The sequence below is a fragment of the Schistocerca gregaria genome, chromosome 2, assembly GCF_023897955.1.
Source record: "Schistocerca gregaria isolate iqSchGreg1 chromosome 2, iqSchGreg1.2, whole genome shotgun sequence".
Classification (NCBI taxonomy): Eukaryota; Metazoa; Arthropoda; class Insecta; order Orthoptera; family Acrididae; genus Schistocerca; species Schistocerca gregaria.
In genome coordinates, this window is record NC_064921.1 from 419,752,975 (window position 1) to 419,777,342 (window position 24,368).

Below are 24,368 nucleotides of genomic sequence, written 5' to 3' on the forward strand. Positions count from 1 at the left end.
GATAAAACGATTCTCTCCAAACGTAATACGAACAGCAAGTGGAAGTTAGTATTGTTGGAAGTGTTTACTGCGGATATATAGGGCGTGAAGTGTATAGTGACGTGTGCCTCGATGACTAAAGTGTTATTGTCGACTGCTCACCGTCTAATAAAATTATCGTATCATAGCTTACGAAAATGTCTAAGCATGGAAAGAGAAGTGTCACTTTTTGGATGATTACACAAAAAGAATGATCTTTTGTCAAGAAAGGACGTACGGATCAGGAATCGTTGTGTGAGATTTGTCGCTGTTTCATCTCAGTAAGTCACGGAAGTAAGGCAGATGTGACGCTTCACATTTCTACAAAGAATCATAGAAATAGATCCGTGGTAGCATCGAGATCAAAGCCTATTTCTACATTCGTGATTAAGATACCCAGGAAGAATTGCTCGTTGCTGCTACAGAACTAGCAACAGGTTATAAAGTTGTCAGGCATCATCAGTCCTTCAGTTCTTTTGACTGTACCGTCAAACTGAATGCTGAAATGGATCCCGACTCCAAAGTCACCGCAAAGCAGTGTACAGTCAGTATCAAAGCTACAACGATTCTTAAAAATATTCTCGCACTACACTCCATGTCCGAATGCATAAAACAATTGCAAGAAGTTTCATTTTGCGACATAGGCACTGACATATCGAACCAAGACTGAAAATATGTTTTCTTTAGTTGTTCAATAAGTTACTAAAACTGACGGAATGCAACAGAATCTGTTGAAGTCTGATTCACTGATGAACGAAATATCAGGGACAGTTGCAAAGTTCTGTCTAGACACTTAATCGCTTTTTCTGGAGACAGTACCAATACCAACTTCTGAGGGCTTAATCGATGCGCCCAGCGGAATGTGTTTCAGCATATTAAAGAAGAACTAGGAAGAAATGTAGAAGGAATTTGATGTCTTACCCATATTCTGCAGAACTCTCTATCACGCGTTACTAGAGTCTTAACTGTCAACACTGAAATAAACGTCGTGAAAATATTTAAAAGTGATCTCTTTATACGTTGATGTCAATCATCAGACATTTCTACCTCGCTCAGAAACATGATAGCTGTCGTTAACGCCCGTAGCTGAGAGAATTGTTAAGCTTTGGTTTCCATGAAAACAATTTTTTGATGCCAAAGACAGGACACCTAAAATAATATTAGATTTTTTTCGATAATCCGGACAGTGAAATTTACATGTTTCTGCAGTCAGACTTGACTGCGTTTGAAAAAATATAAAAGCTTGGAGAAGAATAAAGTCTCTATAATTGAGATAAAAAAAATATTAATTGACACTCAAAGATGTGTGAATGGAAGGAAAATCGCTAATTCCATTGGCATGTAAACCAAGATGAATTTGAACAAATTTAAGTATGAGAACCCTAACCAAAAATAATTAATTTAATTCCGAAATTTGAGGAAGAGATAATGGCTTTCTATACCATAGCATTCGATCACTTAGAGAAATGTTTCTTTTAATAAATATCAAGTATTTGATTGGATGACTCTATCGGAAACCCCATACTGAGTGATGACTCAAAACACTATTATATAACTGGTTAACAAATGGTGTGAAAATATAAGACGACAATTGTTTTCAACAATATATGTATCTGAAGAAACTTTTTAGAAACTAAAGATGACTCTCAAGAATGTAAGTCTAAACACTGTGGAAGAAAGGTGGATTTAGTGTTTTAAGGAAACCGGAAATCCTGAACACAAATGCCAACTGCTAAAATTATGTGACTATTTGTTTTCTGTTACCGCACTCAAAGCTACTGTGGAAATAGTATTTTCGCTGATTTAGGACCAGTGGACTGATGAAAGAAAACAGTTGCTGACAGGGACTGTGGAATAAATCTTACATTACCAGTTTAACAACAAGCTGATTTGCATGGAGTTTTATAAATATAAAAGACTTGATGAAAGACGTGGAAATTTCTGAAAAATGTAGTGTACTAGATACTTCTGTCGTAACAAAATAAAAATTAATCTGATTAAATAATTTTTTTACTTCATTTCTACACCCCCCGCGGTCCAGACTAGATATGGCAACCCTATCCCTACAACAACGAACTCCTTCTCGACAATGGCTTGGCTGAAGAGCAGTGCATTTAACAGGTTTCCGAGCATACAAACCAGCCTAATTCAGTCATGGCAAAAAGGTTCTGCCAGTGACACATGTACCGGTAGCAATTGCAAGGGCTCTGCCCTTTCCGCCACTAGAGCTACATTTCGATCCTCTTGCAGTCTGCTGCGGCCTACGACTACCCCGATGCTTTCGCGTAGCATCTCCACCTTCAGCGGCCTTTTGCAATCTCGAGATAACACTTTTGGACACACCCAATACTGCGGCCACAATAGTGACAATTTTTCCGGTTTCGAGCCGTCCTGCTGCTCCTCCTTGATCGCAAGCACTCGTATATTGTCTTTCAAACGTGCTGCCGTCCCACACGGAATGCTGCACTAATTTGTTCCACAATAACCTTCGGCAAACAGCGCAATACATGAAATGTTGAATGCATACAGAGCGTTCGAGGACAGGCTTTGCTGCGGTTAACGCGTTCGGCTCTCTACATGTCATTTTACTATCTTCGGGTGGGTGATCCGTAGCAATTTCGGTTGTTCTGTAGCAGCTGGCAGCTGTTCCTTAGCAAGCGTCAGTTGTTCCTTAGCAGATGTCGATCAGCGTATTTTACAAGTAGACGTTTTGTCTCAGTCATTCAAACGAAATTAGATCTACTACTTCATTTTGAAACTTGGGAACACATCCTTTCCCCTCCCCCCCTTCTCTCCCCCCCCCCCCTCCCCCACCTGCTTCATTCTTCTCTGAAGGAAGCTGGGTAAATTAGGAGTTAACGTCTTGGTTATGACGAGGTCATTAGAGACTGAGCACAAGCTGGAACTGGGGAAGAAAATTGATTGTTCCCATTCAAAGGAGACATCCCGGCATTAGCTCTAAGCAGTTTAGGGCAAATTAATTATGGATACTGGATACTCAGGTGGCATATTTGTAAAACTACTGTACACTACGGTGAACTATCGTAAGTAAGTGGTAGTTTTCCTAATAGTACTGGTCACTTGAGGTGGTGAACATATTACTTGTACGTTAGGTGTGTTGCATACCTACCGCGCGCTACCTCATTTCTATCGCTTTGTTTGCATATTCGTTCAAGGTCTTACTAGGTTCGACTAGGAATTTGAATCAGTGAACTGTCTAGAAAACTGAGTGAGGACTGTATAAAGAGACACGTAACCTACAAAATATTTTTGTTCTACATTGTTGGCCCCTACCCTGTTACTTAAAAATGAACTGTTTGTAGCAAAATTGAAACTGTCAATGTTTAATTCAGATTTTATTTGAAAATTGTTGATATGTACATTCACATCTAAACTCCACTATTGGGAAGTGTATGACAAAGAGTACGTCCCATTGCACCACTTATTACGGTTTCTACCCACTCCATTCACGTATGAAACAAAGGGATGTTGTAGTAAAGATATTAAAACAGTATTGATTTATCATATAGCTCTAGAAAACGCAATCTCCCCAATAAAAAGGAAAAAAATTTAAAAAAGCAAAAAAAAAAAGAAACAAACCAAAACAAGAAATGTCAAAGATCGCTTCAATACTTCGTCGAGCTTATATAAATTTTTGAAATATAACCTCGTTCTCTCGTTTTCAACTCGTTAAGAGCGCATAGTGTCACGTGGACGGCAACGTCAGCACCAAAGCTCGCAGTTCGTCGGGTCCCAGCTTGCAGCGAACACGTGGTCCAAGCAGGGCCTTGCTGATAAGAGCACGCCAGTGACGGCGAAGTTCTAAAATTCCACGGCACTGGCCATGATCAGTCGGAAAGTCCTCCACTCCACGGCCATCTGCGCACAGAGATACGTTAGCATTTGCTTACAGGCAGATCTCGTAATTTCTTCTTGTTTGTAAACAGACACCAGTTGTTGGCTACCACCCATATATCTTGTAGCAGCTGATTGTGACTCTGGATAAAGGCGAATGACTTTCAGTGCTCTAAGTTTGCTATTTGTTCATTTTTTATTTACAAGTAATGGAAACATTTTTCCTGTTTTGCATTCTTAGTTACAATACCAGTGTTACAAATAGTATCATTTAACTCTGTAGAGAGTTCACTTTTTTAACTATCCTGAAATTGAAACTATGTACTGTATCACGATTCCAACACGAAACACTGCATTTGTGACCTACCGCTGAGGTATCCCGTCATGCCTCACATACCAGTCCGCCGTACTTCATCTCCAAACACTCAGAAATTTTAACACGGTACAGAAAAAAAACAATGTTCGTTCCGTTTGATTATCTAGAATTGACAACTTTAACTAGAAGGAAACAATATCGACTTACAGTTTAAGGCATGTCGTCTGATGGAGTACAGGTAGCAATCGTTTTTATAATTAACGAAGAAAAATTGAATCATGGCGCCACTGCGAGTGGCAGTACAACAGAGAAAAATCCTCCTGACTTGTTATTCGATCTAACCATCTAATCTTTATCCTCAAAAAGATCTTTTCTCTTGCTTGAACTGCTTATCGTCCGCGTTTCACACCCACGCAAGGCTATGCTATTGACCAATACTTTGAGAAACGAATTCCTAACGTTTAAATTATTATCAGATTTTAAGAAGTTTGCTCTGTTCATATTCTGATCGTTATTGCGTGTTTGTCAAGTTTCTCAGTCCAGTAACAGTTGATCGACTTCTTGAAAAAATCGGCAAACAAGTCCCATTTGTTCATCGCGACGGCACCACTAGTATGGTTACAGGTAACACGTGCCGATACCTCGATTCAGACAGTTCGAGTACTTAACTTGCCCATAGAGATTGACAATGCTAAAATTAAAGATGCACTTTCTAAATTTGGTGAGGTTAAAGAAATTGTCAACGAAAAGTGGTCGTCTCGCTACAAATTACAATGTTTCAATGGGATTAGATAAGTGGACATGGAAGTAAAAATGAACATTCCTTCTCACATCACGGTCGATGGTTATAAGCTTCTCTGACACCCTTACGGCAAACTTGTTTGAGGCAGACGCGCCGAAAAGCGTAGAAACGCCGATCAATGTGCAGATGATCGACTACCAGCTCTCCCACATCCGCACATATTACCTGGATAAGAGCTACTGGAGCGAGGTCCTTCTCCAACATCGTCCCTTAACTGCCAAGGATATTCTGGAGCACAGGAAATAATATGAGGGCAAGAATAAAATCGAACAAAAGCATACTGGTGTCAATTGGGATGTCCTGTGGGCGAACATCAGCAGCAGTGTACTTCCGTTCTTGGTCAGGTCGACATGGTACAAAACGGTCAACAACATTATTAGGAGAAATGAGCGCCTGCATGCGATTGGGCTAAGCGGCACAGCCCATTGTTCAGATTGTCACCAAGTGGATACTGTTCCCCACAGATATACTTGCAGTCACCGAATGCGCAATTGGCAATGGGTTCGTGAAAACGTCGCCCTTATAACTAAGACTTCTGAAAATAACATAGACAAGAACTTACTGCACAGACCGGATGTCAAATATTTTCCGCCAACCAAAAAATAATGCCGTCATATGGCTGTTGGGCCACTATACAAGTCATGTCTTCAATCGGCTGACGGGCGACGATTACAGCTAATTTCTGTTACACATGGAAACGGAATATATTAAAATTAGACACTACGCGGATCACCGTCGCAAGTACGGTAATATGCTCCATATTGCATTTAATAGAACAGGTATTGGATAGCTGTTCGAGCTCTAAAACCTTCACCCGTTTCTTTATCAGCTGAATGATCTGGCTCCAATTCCCTATTGATGCTTTAAAAAAATAAAAAAAAAACAATGTTCCTTTACAATCAATGTGAGTGGTGACAGGTATGACGGCGGCACTGTGGCCAGGACTCGGACTAATTGACCCCTGCCCTCCTTGCCGCCACCTGCCTCCCCCGCTCGCAAGTTAAAAAAAAGAAAAGAAAAAAAAGTGGTTTGCAGCATGTTAAAAAAAATGGATAGACCGAAAAAAAAGTTGGGTTGCTGGTAGATTCATATACACATGGTCTGGTTTCGACTCCAACTTCTGCCAATGATTTTTGACAGGGAGAGACAGATTCTATTCTCTATTGGCTACCTTGAAGAAGGTATAAAGGCATTATGGTCTGAAATTCACATTAAACGTGATATTCCTTCTCTACCAAGTAGTCATCAGGTTGAACCACAATAAAGTTAGGAGTGGCGACATGTATAAACTCTATCACCAATAACCTTTATTATATTAGTTATTTATTTCTAGTGACGAAACAAACGCTATGTAGGGTCACAGGACACTTATTCCATCTTTTATTCTGCGGTATATCTCTCTGACGAGGCTTCCCACATGACAAGACCTGCCGTAAGGCAGAAAACAAAGTTCTTTTGTTCAGAAATGCTTTTCTTGCTGTTGCCAATCTGCATTTTATAACCTCTATACTTTGGGCGCAATTTCCCAAATATCAAAACTCATCAACTACTTTTAGTGCCTCTATTTCTCTCAGAATCGCCTGATTTAATTCTACCGCACTCTGTTAGCCATGTTTTACTTTTGTCGATGTCAATCTCATAACATTTTTTTCAAGACAATGTCCATTCTGTTTAATTGTTCTTCCAAATTCTTTGCTATCTCTGACAGAGTTACATTGTCATGGGGAAACCTTACGGATGTTTACGGTATTACAGTGCCTGTTTTGATAAGAAGGACGATGAGCATGCATGCATGTCTGAAGGAAAAGGTACTGCGGCCACTACAGCTGTTACGAAATATATCTAATGCATTAGCAGTAGCGAAAACGAACATCCATCAGCTGTATAAGGGAATGGCGACAGTGAAAATTTGTGCCGAACCGGTATTCGAACCCGGATTCCCCGCTTAACCGCTTTGGCTACCCGTGCCCGACCCGCGGCTACACCCAAACATCCGCATGTTGTCGTTCCTGCATCACAAACTGTACACGTGCGCACCTTATGTAATTCCTGCTCACTGGAGAACATTTTAATTGAAATTCGCTGCCTGGTATCAGCGCATAAATATGGTACTGCAATGCCTGTGTAGTTAACAAGAACAATGTATTGTTCCTTTGCAGGTGTATACATGTTCGAAGGAACGGGCACTGAGGTGACTACAACCTTTATGAAACAAATGAAATACATGCATGCATGTTCTTAGCGACACAGGCACTATAGTATCGTATTTACCCGCCGATTCCAGGCAGCGACTTACAATTTAAATGTCCACCCCTGAACGGGAATTACACAACCTTCGTACGAGTACAGCTTGTGACCCAGGAACGACGATATATGGAAGTTAGACTGTGGTCTTGTATCGCGCACAGATAGTCATAACGGTTAAGGCGGCGACTTGCGTAAAGTGGGAGTCCCAGTAGGGTACAGATTTTCATTGTCGTCATTTCCTTATACAGCTCATGGGTGCTCGTATTCGTTACTGAAGTACATTTCAGGTCTCACATTTTTTTCTTCTCTCTGAACTTTAATTCCCTTTCCAAATTTCTCCTTCGTATCTTTCACAGCTTGCTCAGTTTATAGATTGAATAACGTCGGGGTAGGCTGCAACCCTATTTCCAGTTTCTTCTAAACTGCAGTTTCTTTTTCATGTCTTAGAATCCTATAGCTGCAGTCTGGTGTCTGTAATAGTTACAAATAATCTTCTACTTCCTGAATTTAATCCTCACTGCATTCAAAATCGTAATGAGTGTAGTCCAATCAACATCGCCAAAAGCTTTCTTCAAATGCTATAAACGTAGGTTTATCTTTCCTCACCTCTCTTGTAGGGTAATTCGTAGAGACAGTGTTAGCTCGCACGTTCTTAAATTTCTTGGGAAGTCAAGGCTAAACTACCTCGGGGCCAACTTCTACCACTTCTTTTTTTATTCTACTGTAAATAATCGTGTCCGTATTTTCCAGCCAAGTCTTATTAAACATATGGTTCAGTAGAATTCATACCTGTCAACAGCTGCCTTCTTTGGAACTGGAATCATTACATTATTCCTTATGTCTAAGATATTTCACCTGTCTTATATGTTACACACCATGTGGAATAATTTTATCATGGTTGGCTGTCCCAAGGATCTCAATAACTCTGAGGGAATGTCGACTTCAGTCCAGGGACCTTTTTCAGCTTGGAACTCTCAGCGCTCTATCAAATTTTTCCCGCAACATCATATTGTAAGTAGGCTGTTTAGGTTTTTGTGTTGGTAACGCCACGTAGCGCTCGGTATGAAAATCACTGACTCTGCTGTGTGCAGTCTGTGGCTGGTTTGCACTGTTGGAATATTTGCTATTGTAGTGTTGGGCAGTTAGATGTGATCAGCGCGTAGCGTTGCGCAGTTGGAGGTGAGCCGCCAGCAGTGGTGGATGTGGGGAGGGAGATGGCAGAATTTTGAGAGCGGACGATCTGGACGTGTGTGCATCAGAAAGAGTAAATTTGTAATATTGGCTATCATGAGCTGATATATATATAATGACTTTTGAACATTATTAAGGTAAATACATTGTTTGTTCTACATCAAAATCTTTCATTTGCTAGCTATGCCTATCAGTAGTTAGTGCCTTCAGTATTTAGAATCTTTTATTCAGCTGGCAGTATTGGCGCACGCTGTATTGCAGTAGTTCGAGTAACGAAGATTTTTGTGAGGTAAGTGATTCATGAAAGGTATAGGTTATTGTTAGTCAGGGCCATTCTTTTGTAGGGATTATTGAAAGTCAGATTGCGTTGTTCTAAAACAATATTGTGTGTCAGTTTAGTGATGATCAGAATAAGTAAAGAGAGAAATCTCTGAGTACGTTCAGTTTTGCTCAGTTGTTTAAAAATCAAATAACGTGTGAGGTTTATCAGCACTGTAATTCATTAACTTTTCTAAGGGGACGTTTCAATATCTCAGATCTCATCTTAACGTACCTCCACCATTTAGCTTTCCCTTCTTTGCCACCTGAGCTCTTGATGTTGATACAGCTGCTTCTCTTTTCTCAAAAGCTGTATGTACTTTCCTGTAGGCAATACTATCTTTCCTTTAGTTATACACGCTTCTGCAGCCTTGCATTTCCTTTCGTCTGCTTCACATGCTGGACTTTTTATTTTCTTCTTTCTTAGATTACATTCAGTATCTCCTGTGTTATCCAGGAATTTCTACTAGGTCTTGACTTTTCCCTATGTGAAACTCTGGTGTCATTCCTATTTCATATCTAGAAGCTAACCATTCATCTTCCGTTGAATGTATTTCCCTGTTTCAGTCCAACTTTGCTTAATGCTCCCTCTGAAACTCGTAACAACCTCTGGTTCCTTCAGTATATGCAGATCCCATCTCCTTAAATTCCTATCTAGGTGCAATTTCTTGCTTTAATAAGCAGTTTTTGACCAATAGTTCATGGTTAGATCCATGTCTGACCATGGAATCGTTTTGTAATTCCAGACCTGGTTCCGAAATCTCTATCTTACCACTATTTAATCAATTTAGAGCCTTCCAGAATCTCCAGGCCTCTTCTACGTATACAACCTTCCTTCATGAGTCTTAAACCTAGTGTTAGCGGTGATTAAATTGTGCTCTAAGCAGACCTCTACCAGGTGGCTTCCTCATTCGTTCCTTTCCCCAACCTATGTTCACCTATTATTTTTTCCTTCTCTTCTTTCTGCAACTACGGAATACCAGTCGCTCATAAAAATTACATTTTCGTCTCCCTTTGCTTACTGGATCATTTCTTTTACCTCATCATACAGTTTTCCAGTGTTTTCGTCATCTACGTAGCTGTTTGGTATATAAACTCGTACTTCTGTGGCGAGTGTCAGCCTCATGTCTATCGTGGGCACAATATACCGCTCGCTATGCTGTTACAGTAGCTTACCTACATTTTGTTTTCTTACTCATTATTAGGTCTAATCTTGCATTACTTCTATTTCATTCTGTGTTGATAACTCTGTACTGACCTGACTAGACGTCCTGTTCTTCCCGCATTGCATTTCACTATTTACCACTATATATAACTTTAACCTATCCATTTCTCTTGTTAAATTTCTAACCTACCCATTTGATTGAGAAATCTAACATTCTGCGCTCGATCCATAGAACACCAGTTTTGTGTTTCCTGGTGATGACATCCTCATCAACAGTCCCCCGTAGATCTGAATTGAGACTACTTTACCTCCGGAATATTTTAGACAAGAGGATATCATAAGTATGCCACTCAGTAGAGCTACAAGCTCTTGGCAAAAAGTAACGCCTGCAGTTCTTGTTTCCGGCCGTTTGTGGTGCCAGCACTGCGAGCCCATGCTGCCTGATCTTATATGACCAGATAATCATCCATACTGTTCCCCTACAACTATTAAAGAAGCTGCTGCCTCTCTTCTAGAACCCAGAGGATAGTCTGGCACCTCCACAGATATCCCTCCGTTGTGGCTGCACTTAAGGTACTGTTATCTATATTGAGATACATAAGCTCAGCAAGGTCCATGGTTGCTGGGGAGGAACCGTTGTTAAACTGTGTGATATTCGATGCGAACAGACTGGTACTTTTTATTCTTACATAATGTAAAAATCACCAAAGTTCCCTGCTACAAAAGTTCTAATATCCCATCACTCCATCTCCAGCGATATGGAGGGAGACGCAGAGAGTGGTAGTGATATTGTATGTGTAAAGTTTGTTCCACTTCTCGCAGTTGCAACACCTTTCATGGGAACTGCGTTTGGCATGCTACAGGAAATAAAAGCCCACCCTGGTGGCTGGGTCGGCACTTCACATCTTGCTGAGACCTCTGTCTGCAAACCTATAATACTCTGCTTACTTTCTACACCTTTCTATTCGCACCCTGAATGTGTTTAAGACGACTTAGGCTATATTCATTGCCACTGGCTTGAATGGTTCAAATGGCTCTGAGCACTATGGGACTTAACTTCTGAGGTCAGCAGTCACCTAGAACTTAGAACTACTTAAACCTAACTAACCTAAGGGCATCACACACATCCATGCTCGAGGCATGATTCGAACCTGCGACCGTAGCGGTCGCGCGGTTCCAGACTGTAGCGCTTAGAACCGCTCGGCCACTCCGGCCGGCTACTGGCTTGAGTTCACATTAGTTTCAGTCGTAACGTTCGCTCTCTACTAAGTTTCCAGCCATCCATTTAGCGTCGAACTTTGTTTCCATACGCTACGCGCTCAACTGAAGTGACCTGTCTCGTTTGTTTCAGGGTACTGCACAAAAGAGGCTCCTGTCGTTAAAGTTTGGGTGCTGGGTTACGTGAAGCAAAATAGTGCTTCAGCTTTTGTTAATTACACAAAGGGGATTTGATTATCTCAAAGAGTACAGATGTGCTTCGTGGCCAGCATCTTAGCAATAGGTGGAAGAAAGCAATAAAGAAGACTTGTGCGACACAAGATTTGTTTCATTTCTCACCTTCCTTTGTTCTGTTCATAGTAGCCATCTCAGTAATGAGGAGGGGTGAACAATTCGCAAAAGAAGGAAGGCCGTTCCCTGTGGATCAAGTGCCTGGTATTACACGTTGTCATTATTTTTTTATAGAGAAGATAGTATTCTTTTTGCCGTGAATTGAAATTTGTGCGAATGAAACTCGATTTTCTTACAGTCACACTTGTAACATGTCCACTTTCAATAAAAGATCAAACTACTATTGAAAAATCTGACTGTAGAAGTCTTTCAATTTGCAGAATTTTAAAAGTGGACATTCTCACATTAATTAGTTTCTGTAGATGGTACTTAGCTGGTAAACGTTGACTTCGTTGTTTTCAGAGTACGATTGTTGTCTCCTTTCCTATACGAAGAAACGTGAAACTTAACAGGATTGTAGAAGTTCGATGGATCAATAATTACGAATGATTATAGATGTTAAATTTTTAACTTCTATATACTTAAACTCTTCAAACAACTGGCTGAAAAAAAAAATAACTCCCCACTGCTTCCATGAGCTAGAAACTCCAACTAATTGCAAAACATGCCTACTCTTTACAAACAAATTCACACGACTCATCTTCACCACTATTGTCCGAATCAAGTGGCAAAGAGGTGACAATGATTATACACTCCTGGAAATTGAAATAAGAACACCGTGAATTCATTGTCCCAGGAAGGGGAAACTTTATTGACACATTCCTGGGGTCAGATACATCACATGATCACACTGACAGAACCACAGGCACATAGACACAGGCAACAGAGCATGCACAATGTCGGCACTAGTACAGTGTATATCCACCTTTCGCAGCAATGCAGGCTGCTATTCTCCCATGGAGACGATCGTAGAGATGCTGGTTGTAGTCCTGTGGAACGGCTTGCCATGCCATTTCCACCTGGCGCCTCAATTGGACCAGCGTTCGTGCTGGACGTGCAGACCGCGTGAGACGATGCTTCATCCAGTCCCAAACATGCTCAATGGGGTACAGATCCGGAGATCTTGCTGGCCAGGGTAGTTGACTTACACCTTCTAGAGCACGTTGGGTAGCACGGGATACATGCGGACGTGCATTGTCCTGTTGGAACAGGAAGTTCCCTTGCCGGTCTAGGAATGGTAGAACGATGGGTTCGATGACGGTTTGGATGTACCGTGCACTATTCAGTGTCCCCTCGACGATCACCAGAGGTGTACGGCCAGTGTAGGAGATCGCTCCCCACACCATGATGCCAGGTGTTGGCCCTGTGTGCCTCGGTCGTATGCAGTCCTGATTGTGGCGCTCACCTGCACGGCGCCAAACACGCATACCACCATCATTGGCACCAAGGCAGAAGCGACTCTCATCGCTGAAGACGACACGTCTCCATTCGTCCCTCCATTCACGCCTGTCGCGACACCACTGGAGGCGGGCTGCACGATGTTGGGGCGTGGGCGGAAGACGGCCTAACGGTGTGCGGGACCGTAGCCCAGCTTCATGGAGACGGTTGCGAATGGTCCTCGCCGATACCCCAGGAGCAACAGTGTCCCTAATTTGCTGGGAAGTGGCGGTGCGGTCCCCTACGGCACTGCGTAGGATCCTACGGTCTTGGCGTGCATCCGTGCGTCGCTGCGGTCCGGTCCCAGGTCGACGGGCACGTGCACCTTCCGCCGACCACTGGCGACAACATCGATGTACTGTGGAGACCTCACGCCCCACGTGTTGAGCAATTCGGCGGTACGTCCACCCGGTCTCCCGCATGCCCACTATATGCCCTCGCTCAAAGTCCGTCAACTGCACATACGGTTCACGTCCACGCTGTCGCGGCATGCTACTAGTGTTAAGGACTGCGATGGAGCTCCGTATGCCACGGCAAACTGGCTGACACTGACGGCGGCGGTGCACAAATGCTGCGCAGCTAGCGCCATTCGACGGCCAACACCGCGGTTCCTGGTGTGTCCGCTGTGCCGTGCGTGTGATCATTGCTTGTACAGCCCTCTCGCAGTGTCCAGAGCAAGTATGGTGGGTGTGACACACCGGTGTCAATGTGTTCTTTTTTCCATTTCCAGGAGTGTATTTTCAGCCAAAGAATCTAATTAAATAAATACTTCAGTTAATTGATACAAATTATTTACATAAACTTGAAAAAAATGAGTGAAAATAAGACTTATATGCTAACTCTTCAGGCTTTCCCGGCGATCTAATGACATCTTGGGTTGTCGGGTGTTCTGCCGGATATCAGCGTCGTACTTGCACGATATTTCGGTCACGTAGCTCGTAACCTTCCTCAGGTGCGACCTGAGACTGCTCCTCGAGTGGACCTGGTCAGTATTTATGCCTATGGCCTTCCCCCTCCACCAACGGCTGCAGGCTCTTCCTCTGTGGACCGCGCCCATTCCCTGCGACCTGCTGGAGCGTTGCTGCTCCGTTTTCCGTCCGCTGCGGTTCTAGGTGTTCCCTTTGCGGTCCGCTCCCACCAAACCCGCTTCTGGGGGTTTCATCTACGGTCGGGGGTACGAAGCGTTCCACCTGCGGTCCGCGCCCGCTCACCACGACCTGTTGGAGCGTTGCCGCTCCGTTTTTGGTCCGCTGCGGCTCTGGATGTTCCCTCTGCGGTCCGCGCCCACCAGTCTCACTTCTGGGTGTTCCATCTTCGGTCTGGTGCGCCTGACGGCCCGTCAGGGGCTAGTTTTCCATCTCCATGTCTCTGGTTCTTCTGTTTGTGTAGTGTTGCAGCTGGCCCCGTTGCTCCTTTAACAATTCCAGAGCCGGATCCCAGGCTCTGCTTAGCTGGTACCCTGCCGACAACCCAAGATGTCAAGATTTGTATTGTTTCATGCCAAATAATATCAAAATTATTCTAACCACATGAAACGTAAGCAGTGAAGCAAGAAATATGACGTTTATGTACAAACGGTTTTGTATGCATTTAAAATCATATAAATGAAATTATGCATCTGCGAATTCATAATGTACATTATGCCTTGATTACGTCACGCACTATTGACAAAATGTTGACACCTGTCAGATGGGAATCTTGCGCGATGTCTGAATGTCTTACAGTCCATGGGTAGAACAAAAGAGATAGAGTACTCTGTGCACTCACTACTGCCACTTCGCCCTCCCGCCCAGCATCCTCTCGGAACTAGCCTGAAGGCCTGAATGTGATGCTCTCCATTAACATAATAAGCCTATTCTTTCTTGTTTAACAAGACACCTTACTGTTTGTAGAACGTCCCACAGTCATTAGTCTGCTTGTGTCACAAATATAGACATAACATGTGATAACACCGTTTGTATGAAAGTCGCCAATAAACAGTGCTATCACTCGTGTGTTCAAACTTTTTTTCAGGCGGCGGTGGCGCTGCTGGTGACCCCTGGTGACTGCTCGTGGTACTACCGCGACTGCCCATGTAGCCGCGGGCTGTTGACAGCCAACTGCTCAGGCCGCGGACTTTTCAGAATCCCTGACTGCGTAAGTCAGCACATCACGGAGCTGGACTTTAGTGGAAACAAGCTCAAGTCTGTCGGCCCCAACACCTTCAGTCAGGTCAGTGTTTTATTTTCTTGTTCAGTTTTCGTTATTGGGCGGACGGGGGGGGGGGGGGGGGGGGGAGGGAGCGGAGGGGGGAACTTTCAAACGAGGTTTATTTTGACATTACTTTTCTGAACAAAGCAAACTGAAAAAGTGGTTTTTAGACTGTTCCTAAAATTCATGGAGTTACCTGTATGAGACTATGTCATCATTGATCAACAATAACAATGATACAGATAAAAATTTAATGTTTGAGACCAATACATACTGATTTGAGGCTTCCAGGATCCGCACGTTACACTGTTTATGAGATATTGATTTACTTTGGCGTTGCATTAGGTCAGTGGTTCCCAATAGTGTTCCCATTAGTGTTTCAGAGGACTAGGTAGCCAAAATGGAAACGTCTTACTTGAATGCCTAATGATACTGTTTTCACTTGAACAACAATTTTCAAATTTAACGTTTTTTTTCTAATGAAAGTCACAAGAAAATTTCAGAAACTCAATGAGACAGTTGAAACGGGTTTTCTATAAGCAACTATTGAATATTTGGTTTCAAACCACTTAAAGCACATTGAGTGCCACTCTCTACGTTCAGGCAACTGTGATGTTTGGTTTTCATGATGGCTAGTGTCGAGAATCCTGTCTCATACAGGTATGTAGATGAGAACTGTACGAGAACTTTTAAGGTTTCCTTTGCCACTCCTGGATGAACAGGAAGTGAACTGGCCCAAAATTCTTCCAACCTCATTTGTTGAAACAGTTGTCAGGTACATGAATCACATTTCAATTGCAGCCTCTATTATTTCATCTGGAGGTGCACACATATCAGTTGTGAAGGGCGATCTTGCTAGATTTTCACTGCCAGTCAGTAAGCATAAACCCATACTTAATATATTCTCGATTATACAACCTTCGTTTAGCAGAAACGTTCACTCATTGCACAAAACCGACAAAAATGTTAGTTACTTATACAGAGCACAGCAGGCGTACTACTGAGTTAAGCATGGGCAGACTGAAGATTGCGTTGTCACCAGTAACCTGGTGACTTGCCAGGCAGTGCCGATTATGCCAACCCTACAAAAAATGCATTCGCTACTGTTATAAGAATATAAAGTTTTTGACCTCCCTGACCGCATGTTTCTGTTTTGTTCTGAGTGCTCTCCCTTCCTATAAATCGCTCAGCCGCCCCCCCCCCCTCTCGCCCCCCCCCCCCCCCTCGACCTTCCACACCCAGGTCAGCGCGCTCCACAGGTTGGTAACCATTGTTGTAAGTGATATTGCTAAAACCTGATAATATTTCGACGGAGAACTTATACGCCATATTCGAGTGATACTGTTGACTGTTACTGAATGACTACAGCAGGAAGCTAATTCTCACAGGAGATAAACGTAGTGCGTCGGTTCGGGCCCCACATCCATATTTATTCAGACGTCAGCTAACGTAATCACACATCAACAGATGCAGCATATACACTCCTGGAAATGGAAAAAAGAACACATTGACACCGGTGTGTCACACCCACCATACTTGCTCCGGACACTGCGAGAGGGCTGTACAAGCAATGATCACACGCACGGCACAGCGGACACACCAGGAACCGCGGTGTTGGCCGTCGAATGGCGCTAGCTGCGCAGCATTTGTGCACCGCCGCTGTCAGTGTCAGCCAGTTTGCCGTGGCATACGGAGCTCCATCGCAGTCTTTAACACTGGTAGCATGCCGCGACAGGGTGGACGTGAACCGTATGTGCAGTTGACGGACTTTGAGCGAGGGCGAATAGTGGGCAAGCGGGAGGCCGGGTGGACGTACCGCCGAATTGCTCAACACGTGGGGTGTGAGGTCTCCACAGTACATCGATGTTGTCGCCAGTGGTCGGCGGAAGGTGCACGTGCCCGTCGACCTGGGACCGGACCGCAGCGACGCACGGATGCACGCCGAGACCGTAGGATCCTACGCAGTGCCGTAGGGGACCGCACCGCCACTTCCCAGCAAATTAGGGACACTGTTGCTCCTGGGGTATCGGCGAGGATCATTCGCAACCGTCTCCATGAAGCTGGGCTACGGTCCCGCACACCGTTAGGCCGTCTTCCGCTCATGCACCAACATCGTGCAGCCCGCCTCCAGTGGTGTCGCGACAGGCGTGAATGGAGGGACGAATGGAGACGTGTCATCTTCAGCGATGAGAGTCGCTTCTGCCTTGGTGCCAATGATGGTCGTATGCGTGTTTGGCGCCGTGCAGGTGAGCGCCAGAATCAGGACTGCATACGACCGAGGCACACAGGGCCAACACCCAGCATCATGGTGTGGGGAGCGATCTCCTACACTGGCCGTACACCTCTGGTGATCGTCGAGGGGACACTGAATAGTGCACGGTACATCCAAACCGTCATCGAACCCATCGTTCTACCATTCCTAGACCGGCAAGGGAACTTGCTGTTCCAACAGGACAATGCACGTCCGCATGTATCCCGTGCCACCCAACGTGCTCTAGAAGGTGTAAGTCAACTGCCCTGGCCAGCAAGATCGGATCTGTCCCCCATTGAGCATGTTTGGGACTGGATGAAGCGTCGTCTCACGCGGTCTGCACGCCAGCACGAACGCTGGTCCAACTGAGGCGCCAGGTGGAAATAGCATGGCAAGCCATTCCACAGGACTACAACCAGCATCTCTACGATCGTCTCCATGGGAGAATAGCAGCCTGAATTGCTGCGAAATGTGGATATACACTGTACTAGTGCCGACATTGTGCATGCTCTGTTGCCTGTGTCTATGTGCCTGTGGTTCTGTCAGTGTGACCATGTGATGTATCTGACCCCAGGAATGTGTCAATAAAGTTTCCCCTTCCTGGGACAATGAATTCACGGTGTTCTTATTTCAATTTCCAGTAGTGTATTTGGGCTTGTTGACACTTCAACTTGGCGTTGGGGACTCGTCACGTTTTCCCCTCCTGTGCCAACCTCTTCCCTCTGAGTAACACTTAACTCCCATTTTCTTCGATTATTCGTTGAATATATTCCAATCTCTGTCAAACACATGTCCTACCATCCGGCCCCTTCTTCTTATCCGTCTTTCCCGCAGATTTCTTTCCTCGCCGATTCTGTAGGGAACCTGCTGGATTGTTGTCTCATCAGTCCACTTTATCTTCAGTAATATCACATTTCAAACGCTTGGATTCTCTTCTTTCCTGGTTATTCTGCAGTTCCTGGTTCGCTTTCATACTTTGCTCTACTCCAGAAGTATGAACTCAATTTTTTGTATCTCAGGTTAGGATGAGTGATATTCATATGTTTCATTTAGTGAGGAAAGCTCTCTTTACCATTATTAGTCCACTTATTATAACCACCTTGTTTCAGCCATCACCCGTTAAGAAGATATAGTAAATATTCCAGATCTCTAATGAAGAGCATCTGATGAAAGCAAATACCTCTGGTGTGTCGAAACATTTTAAATCGTTAAGGGATAATCTTCCGGTCCAGATTATATGTCAGTTGGGTTCCATTCAGAGAATGCTGATGATATATACAGACAGAAAAAAATGTATCCGCCTCAGCGACTCTGTTCAGTGGTGTAAGATGTGCATACTGATGGCTTCTAGAGTTAGTGATGCATTTATCACGGTCATCGGCGATCGGATGGCGTTTCGGAAGCCTAGTGCGCACCTTGTGTTTTTATTCTATAGGCAGTTACTGTGGTGAATTTAGAGGTGAACAGTCGTTGAAGCATTCATTGTAGGAAATAGTCACGCCCACCGACGGGTACGATCTGCTGTTGAACAGATTCAACCATTTGAAGGGAGTTGCGTTGTGGGCCTATAGGAAGCTGGATGGACTTACCGACGGACTGGTGCATTTGTTGAGCAGTATATCATTGGAGTGTCGCTGTTTTCAACAGTGGTCTTTGGAAAATTCTCACACGTGTGGGCGAAGCTGTGGACGTCCGCATAGTACAGACGCACTTCAAGTTCGATATATTGTGAGAGAAGCGGTGACCGACCGAACATCATCCACGATCGAAATCCAGACATATGTTGCTGCAGCTGTATCGTTAGTGACCATTGGGAACCGTCTGCTTGCATTTGGATTAAGGTCACATGTGCCTTTGACCAAGCTACCATTGACACTATGACACTAGTTGTGAAATAACTGGCTGTAAAGTGGAAGGAGGTCTGAGAAAGTGTGAGGAGGTCCTGGGAATTGAACCCGAGTCCTTCCGACCCGAAGGTAGCAACACTAACCATTCAACTACAGATGTTGTCTTATAAGAATTCTAAAATTCTCTAAACCGTGTCAAGTGGAAATGCTAAAGTGGTTCTCTACCTAGAGACTTTTTCTTGTGAGGACACATCAACTGTTTTGGTTACGCTACATCAGAGAACAGTGTGGAGTATCTATGAGACCTGGTAACGCATACTTTGGTCAGAATTCATGATTTCCCCTTGAAATTCTTTTCAAGTTGATGGTAGTCAGTGCTTCACTGTTGCGGATCTATCCTTGGATGCCTACGAACTATACACCTCAAAATGCTTGCAGATGTAATATAAGAGTTGCATTTTTTGTATATTTTAAGTGCGATTTCTCCAGTTAAAATTGTTTTGTTCCGTATGTTAATAAGAGTTTTCCTTAGCAACACCATCCCGATATTTGCCAATAATATACACCACGGCCGTTAAAATTGCTACACCAAGAAGAAATGCAGATGATAAACGGGTATTCATTGGACAAATATATTATACTAGAATTGGCATGTGATTACCTTATCACGTTATTTGGGCACAAGGATCCTGAGAAATGAGTGCCCAGAACAACAACCTCTGGCCGTAATAACGTCCTTGGTATGCCTGGGCATTGAGTCAAACAGAGCTTGGATCGCGTGTACAGGTACAGCTGCCCACGCCGCCTCAATACGATACCACAGTTCATCAAGAGTAGTGACTGGCGTGTTGTGACGAGCCAGTGGCTCGGCCACCTTTGACCAGACGTTTTCAGTTGGTGAGAGATCCGGAGAATGTGCTGGCCAGGGCAGCAGTCGAAGATTTTCTGTACTCAGAAAGCCTTGTACAGGACTGCAACACATCGGTCGTGCATTATCCTGCTGAAATGTAGGGTTTCGCAGGGATCGAATGAAGGCTAGAGCATCGGGTCGTAACACATCTGAAATGTAACATCCACTTTTCAGAGTGCCGTCAATGCGAACAAGAGATGACCGAGACATGTAACCAATGGCACCCCATACCATCACACCGGGTGATACGCCAGTATGGCGATGACGAATACATGCTTCCAATGTGCGTTCGCAGCGATGTCGAAAAACACGGATGCGACCATCATGATGCTGTAAACAGAACCTGGATTCATCCGAAAAAATGACTTTTTCCCATTCGTGCACCCAGGTTCATCTTTGAGTACACTATCGCAGCGCTCCTGTGTGCGATGCAGCGTCAAGGGTAGCTGCAGCCACGGTCCGCGCTGACAGTCCATGCTGCTGCAAACGTCGTCGAACTGTTCGTGCAGATGGCTGTTGTCTTGCAAGCGTCCCCATCTGTTGACTCAGGGATCGAGACGTGCCTGCACGATCCGTTATAGCCATGCGGATAAGATAGATGTCTGTCATCTCGACTGCTAGTGATACGAGGCCTTTGGGATCCAGCACTGCGTTCCGTATTACCCTCCTGAAACCACCGATTCCATATTCTGCTGACAGTCATTGGATCTCGACCAACGCGAGCAGCAATGTTGCGATACAATAAACTGCAATCGCGATAGGCTACAATCCGACCTTTATCAAAGTCTGAAACGTGATGGTACGCATTTCTCCTCCTTACACTAGACATCACAACAACGTTTCACCAGGAAACGCCGGTCAACTGCTGTTTGCGTATGAGAAATCAGTTGGAAACTTTCCTCATGTCAGCACGTTGTAGGTGTTGCCACCGGCGCCAACCTCGTGTGAATGCTCTGAAAAGCTAATCATTTGCATATCACAGCATCTTCTTCCTGTCGGTTAAATGTCGCGTGTGTAGCACGTAATCTTCGTGGTGTAGCAATTTTAATGGCCAGTAGTGTATGTGACATCCTGAATGAGTGTAAGTGCTGACATGTCACAGAGTATCAGCTGATGTTATCTGTGCTATAGAAAGCGCTACAGATAAATAAATGATAGTAAGAAGTAAGGTAAGAATTTAACGCCCTGGCTAAGACCAGATCATTAGAGATGGGGCTCAAGTCCGAAATCGACAAGGAGAGGGAAGGAAATCGGTCTTAAGCGATTTAGGTACATCACGCAAAACTTAAATTTAAGTGGTTAGACGGTGATTTGAATCTCGCTCCATTAGAATGCGATTCCAATGCCTAGCTACTGCTCCACCACGCTCGATTGGGGTTATGAAAAAGAACCCACAATAGCTGCAAATATTTTATGTGTTCCATCGTATCTACAGGATGAGTGTTTCTAAACTGAATGTAAAAAATGATAAGGCTGGTAGAATGGATTATAACAAGCAACGCATGTCCGCATCGCTTATCATTCGACTGTAGGCCGCACTTAACAGCGTCGCGCCCCGCCGGGAAGGTAGGCATACAGCCCGGCGTTCGAGTTGAAATGGTAGCAGGCGGGACAACACCGTGGAGTTTCTTCCGGCATTTGCTGGGACGCGAACGCGTTGTTTTTTGCGGTTCAGACGCCTGGTTGAAATGATGTCGCACAAATGGCGGCACCTGTGCACATTGCGCAGTCTGGTTCACCCTCCGTCAGTGTATCAACAAATGGGGACACTCTTGTGTCTGGTACTGCGCGGAGCGAACGGGAAATGGAGCGCTTCTCTTGCAGTGAAAGAGTAGACGTGCATTGTGGTTACGAGCGGTGGACGGAAATGCTCACGCTGCTCAGCAGTTGAGCGTTCAGCAGTTTCCGAACTGTCGAGTGTCTCATCCACTCCCGTTCGCCTCCATCCACAGGTCCCTAAGAGAGACAGGTGCACTTGAGGAGAGTTGTCCACTAACAAGGCACCGTAATGGCGCATGTGCATTTAGGGCCTACATCGAAACGTGATGCAGTCATTTTGTGATACATGTGCGAAGGCACTCACAGTGCGTACACCAGAATTTGAAGAGGAGGCGTTAGCACTGCTGCCTAACAGGCTCTCTACAAGCTTGCGGAGTGCTGCTCGAGAAATGAATGTAAGTCATTTCACGCTCTGGCGTGTGTGGAATGAAAATGATTTGCACCCTCACTGCCTTCAGAAAGTTCAAGAGATTAACCCAGAACATTTTCTATGTCACATCGACTTCTGCCAGTGGTTTTTGAAGAAGTGTATTATTCAATCTGACTTCCCACACGTCGTACTTTTTAAGGATGAAGCATCCCTTACAAAGGAAGGTATGTCCAAAAGCCACAATCAACACGTGTGGGCACCGAAAAATCCCCACGTCGTCTTTGTTTGTGGCCACCAAGAGCGTATCGCCATCAACTTTTGGGCTGGTCTGATAGGCAATAAACTGTGTGGTCCATTCATGGTCTCCTGACGACTGAAGCCAAAAAGGTACTTAACCTTCTTAACCCTCCATTAGTGGCGCAGTAATTCCTGACGTGGTTACTCGCACGGGTGACAGGTGTCATCCAGAACATCAGCGGTGCATCTGGACTCTCTGAACGGTGTATGTGAATCATTTTAGAAGTATTTTATTTAAATACGATACATTTAATACTAAAACGTAATGCGGTAAACACGAGGTGATAAATATTTTGGCAAGTTTTCGTAAGCAGTTCCAGTGCCTCTAGATAGCAGCCAATTTGTCATTCTTTCTGCCAACACCTCTATCAAGAATACTATCAAACCTGGGACATCTCGAGTACAATCTGAATCGGGTTTTACTCATGCATAAGTAGCATGATTCATGTCCGTTGCCTTTGAGATACCCCACAGCTTTGGTAAATCTTTCTAGAACATCCCCGAGATCCACGCAGAAGTTGCAAACCAATAAAAGCTCTGATCTCTTTAAATCTTTTTTTATCATCCATTTCCCTAGAAACGTAACACGAACTTCATTAATTTAAATTTTCGTACATTTTGCAATAACGGATGTTATATTTTCATTCAAGAACAACTTCGTAATATCTATTTCCGTCTTTGTTGTAAGAGTTTCATTTTTGGATACAGGTAAATGTGTACTAATATTATAAGATCTTATTCTAACATTGGTAGCACGTTTACTTTCCTCCATTTACCTATTCGATTTTTTCCTGTCCCGTTCCTGAAATGTAACCGCTGTCATGCACACAGTCGTCGTTGTCTGAGTCACGATATTCATAACTCAGATCATGCTGCTATTTCAACCATACGTCAGGATCTTGGATAAATTCTCACCTAGGTGTTTTTAGCACTTCACATTTACTGCACAAACTAAATGCATGGCGAATATTTGCTTTTTTCATAGCTAAGTATTCTAGTAAAAAGCAAATAATCTGTAATTGATTTACATACGTCTAAAGTTACGGACATGAAAGTTGTACTGAAGCTAGGAAAAGCAATAAAGTAATGTACACTACTTTGTTTCAGATAGTAGCACTAGTGCTCGTCCGGATGACAGTATAATAATACTTCATAACCAGTGCAATTTGCGTGACTGAAAGCCAATGATGGCTGAAACTAATGGATGGAGAGAGAACAGAAAGGTACTGAAAATGGCGCGAAGTCAATCCGCCCACTCTGACAAAATAAAGCGGGAAAATCATGTGGATGTCGAGTGTAGCGAGCAATGGAGGATTAAGGGAAACGCTTCCAGAGCTATTGGAACATGCCCCGCTCAGCGCAAATAGTGCCAACATGATGGTGCATCTTTGAACGTCGCTCACTCGGTGCGAAATCATTTGGATGAGACCTCTGGTGAGAACTGCGAGTAGATAGGGGGCATTTGGCCGGTGGCGTGGCCTGCACATTGCCCCGTTTTGACACCTTTGGGGACTCTTGAAAACTGTTTTTTACCAAACACTTTTCGAGACGGATGAAGAGCTGATAGCGGGAATTATGGTAGCCCTTGATGCAATCCCCCTTTGCCGGAGGTGTTTGAAAGTGTGCCACAGTCACTCAGATACCGTTGCACGACGTGCCTTCAAGCGGGAGGACGTAATTTGGAGAAGTTTTTATAACTGTTTCCAAATAACGGACATGAAATTCCGACCTTGATGTCACAAAGAAATTGAAAACGTTGCACAGCAGACCTGCTACCATGTTGACTCGGATGGCAGGCTGTATGCCTACCTACTCGGCGGCGCGAGACGCTGTTGAATGACACCTAGCACTGAAAGGTTGGTTGTTTTGGGGGAAGGAGACCAGAGAGCGAGATCATCGGTCTCATCGGATTAGGGAAGGACGGGG

At 44.2% G+C, this 24,368-nt stretch overlaps 1 protein-coding gene across 1 annotated transcript in view; it reads left to right on the top strand.

Moving 5' to 3' along the window:
- Positions 1 to 24,368, top strand: part of LOC126323780 (leucine-rich repeat-containing protein 15-like) — a 108,484-nt gene that overhangs the window by 47,346 nt on the left and 36,770 nt on the right. Inside the window, exon 2 of the mRNA XM_049994781.1 lies at positions 14,812 to 15,009. Within this exon, the coding sequence (XP_049850738.1) occupies positions 14,812 to 15,009 (198 nt within the window). The remainder of the gene's footprint in view (positions 1 to 14,811; positions 15,010 to 24,368) is intronic.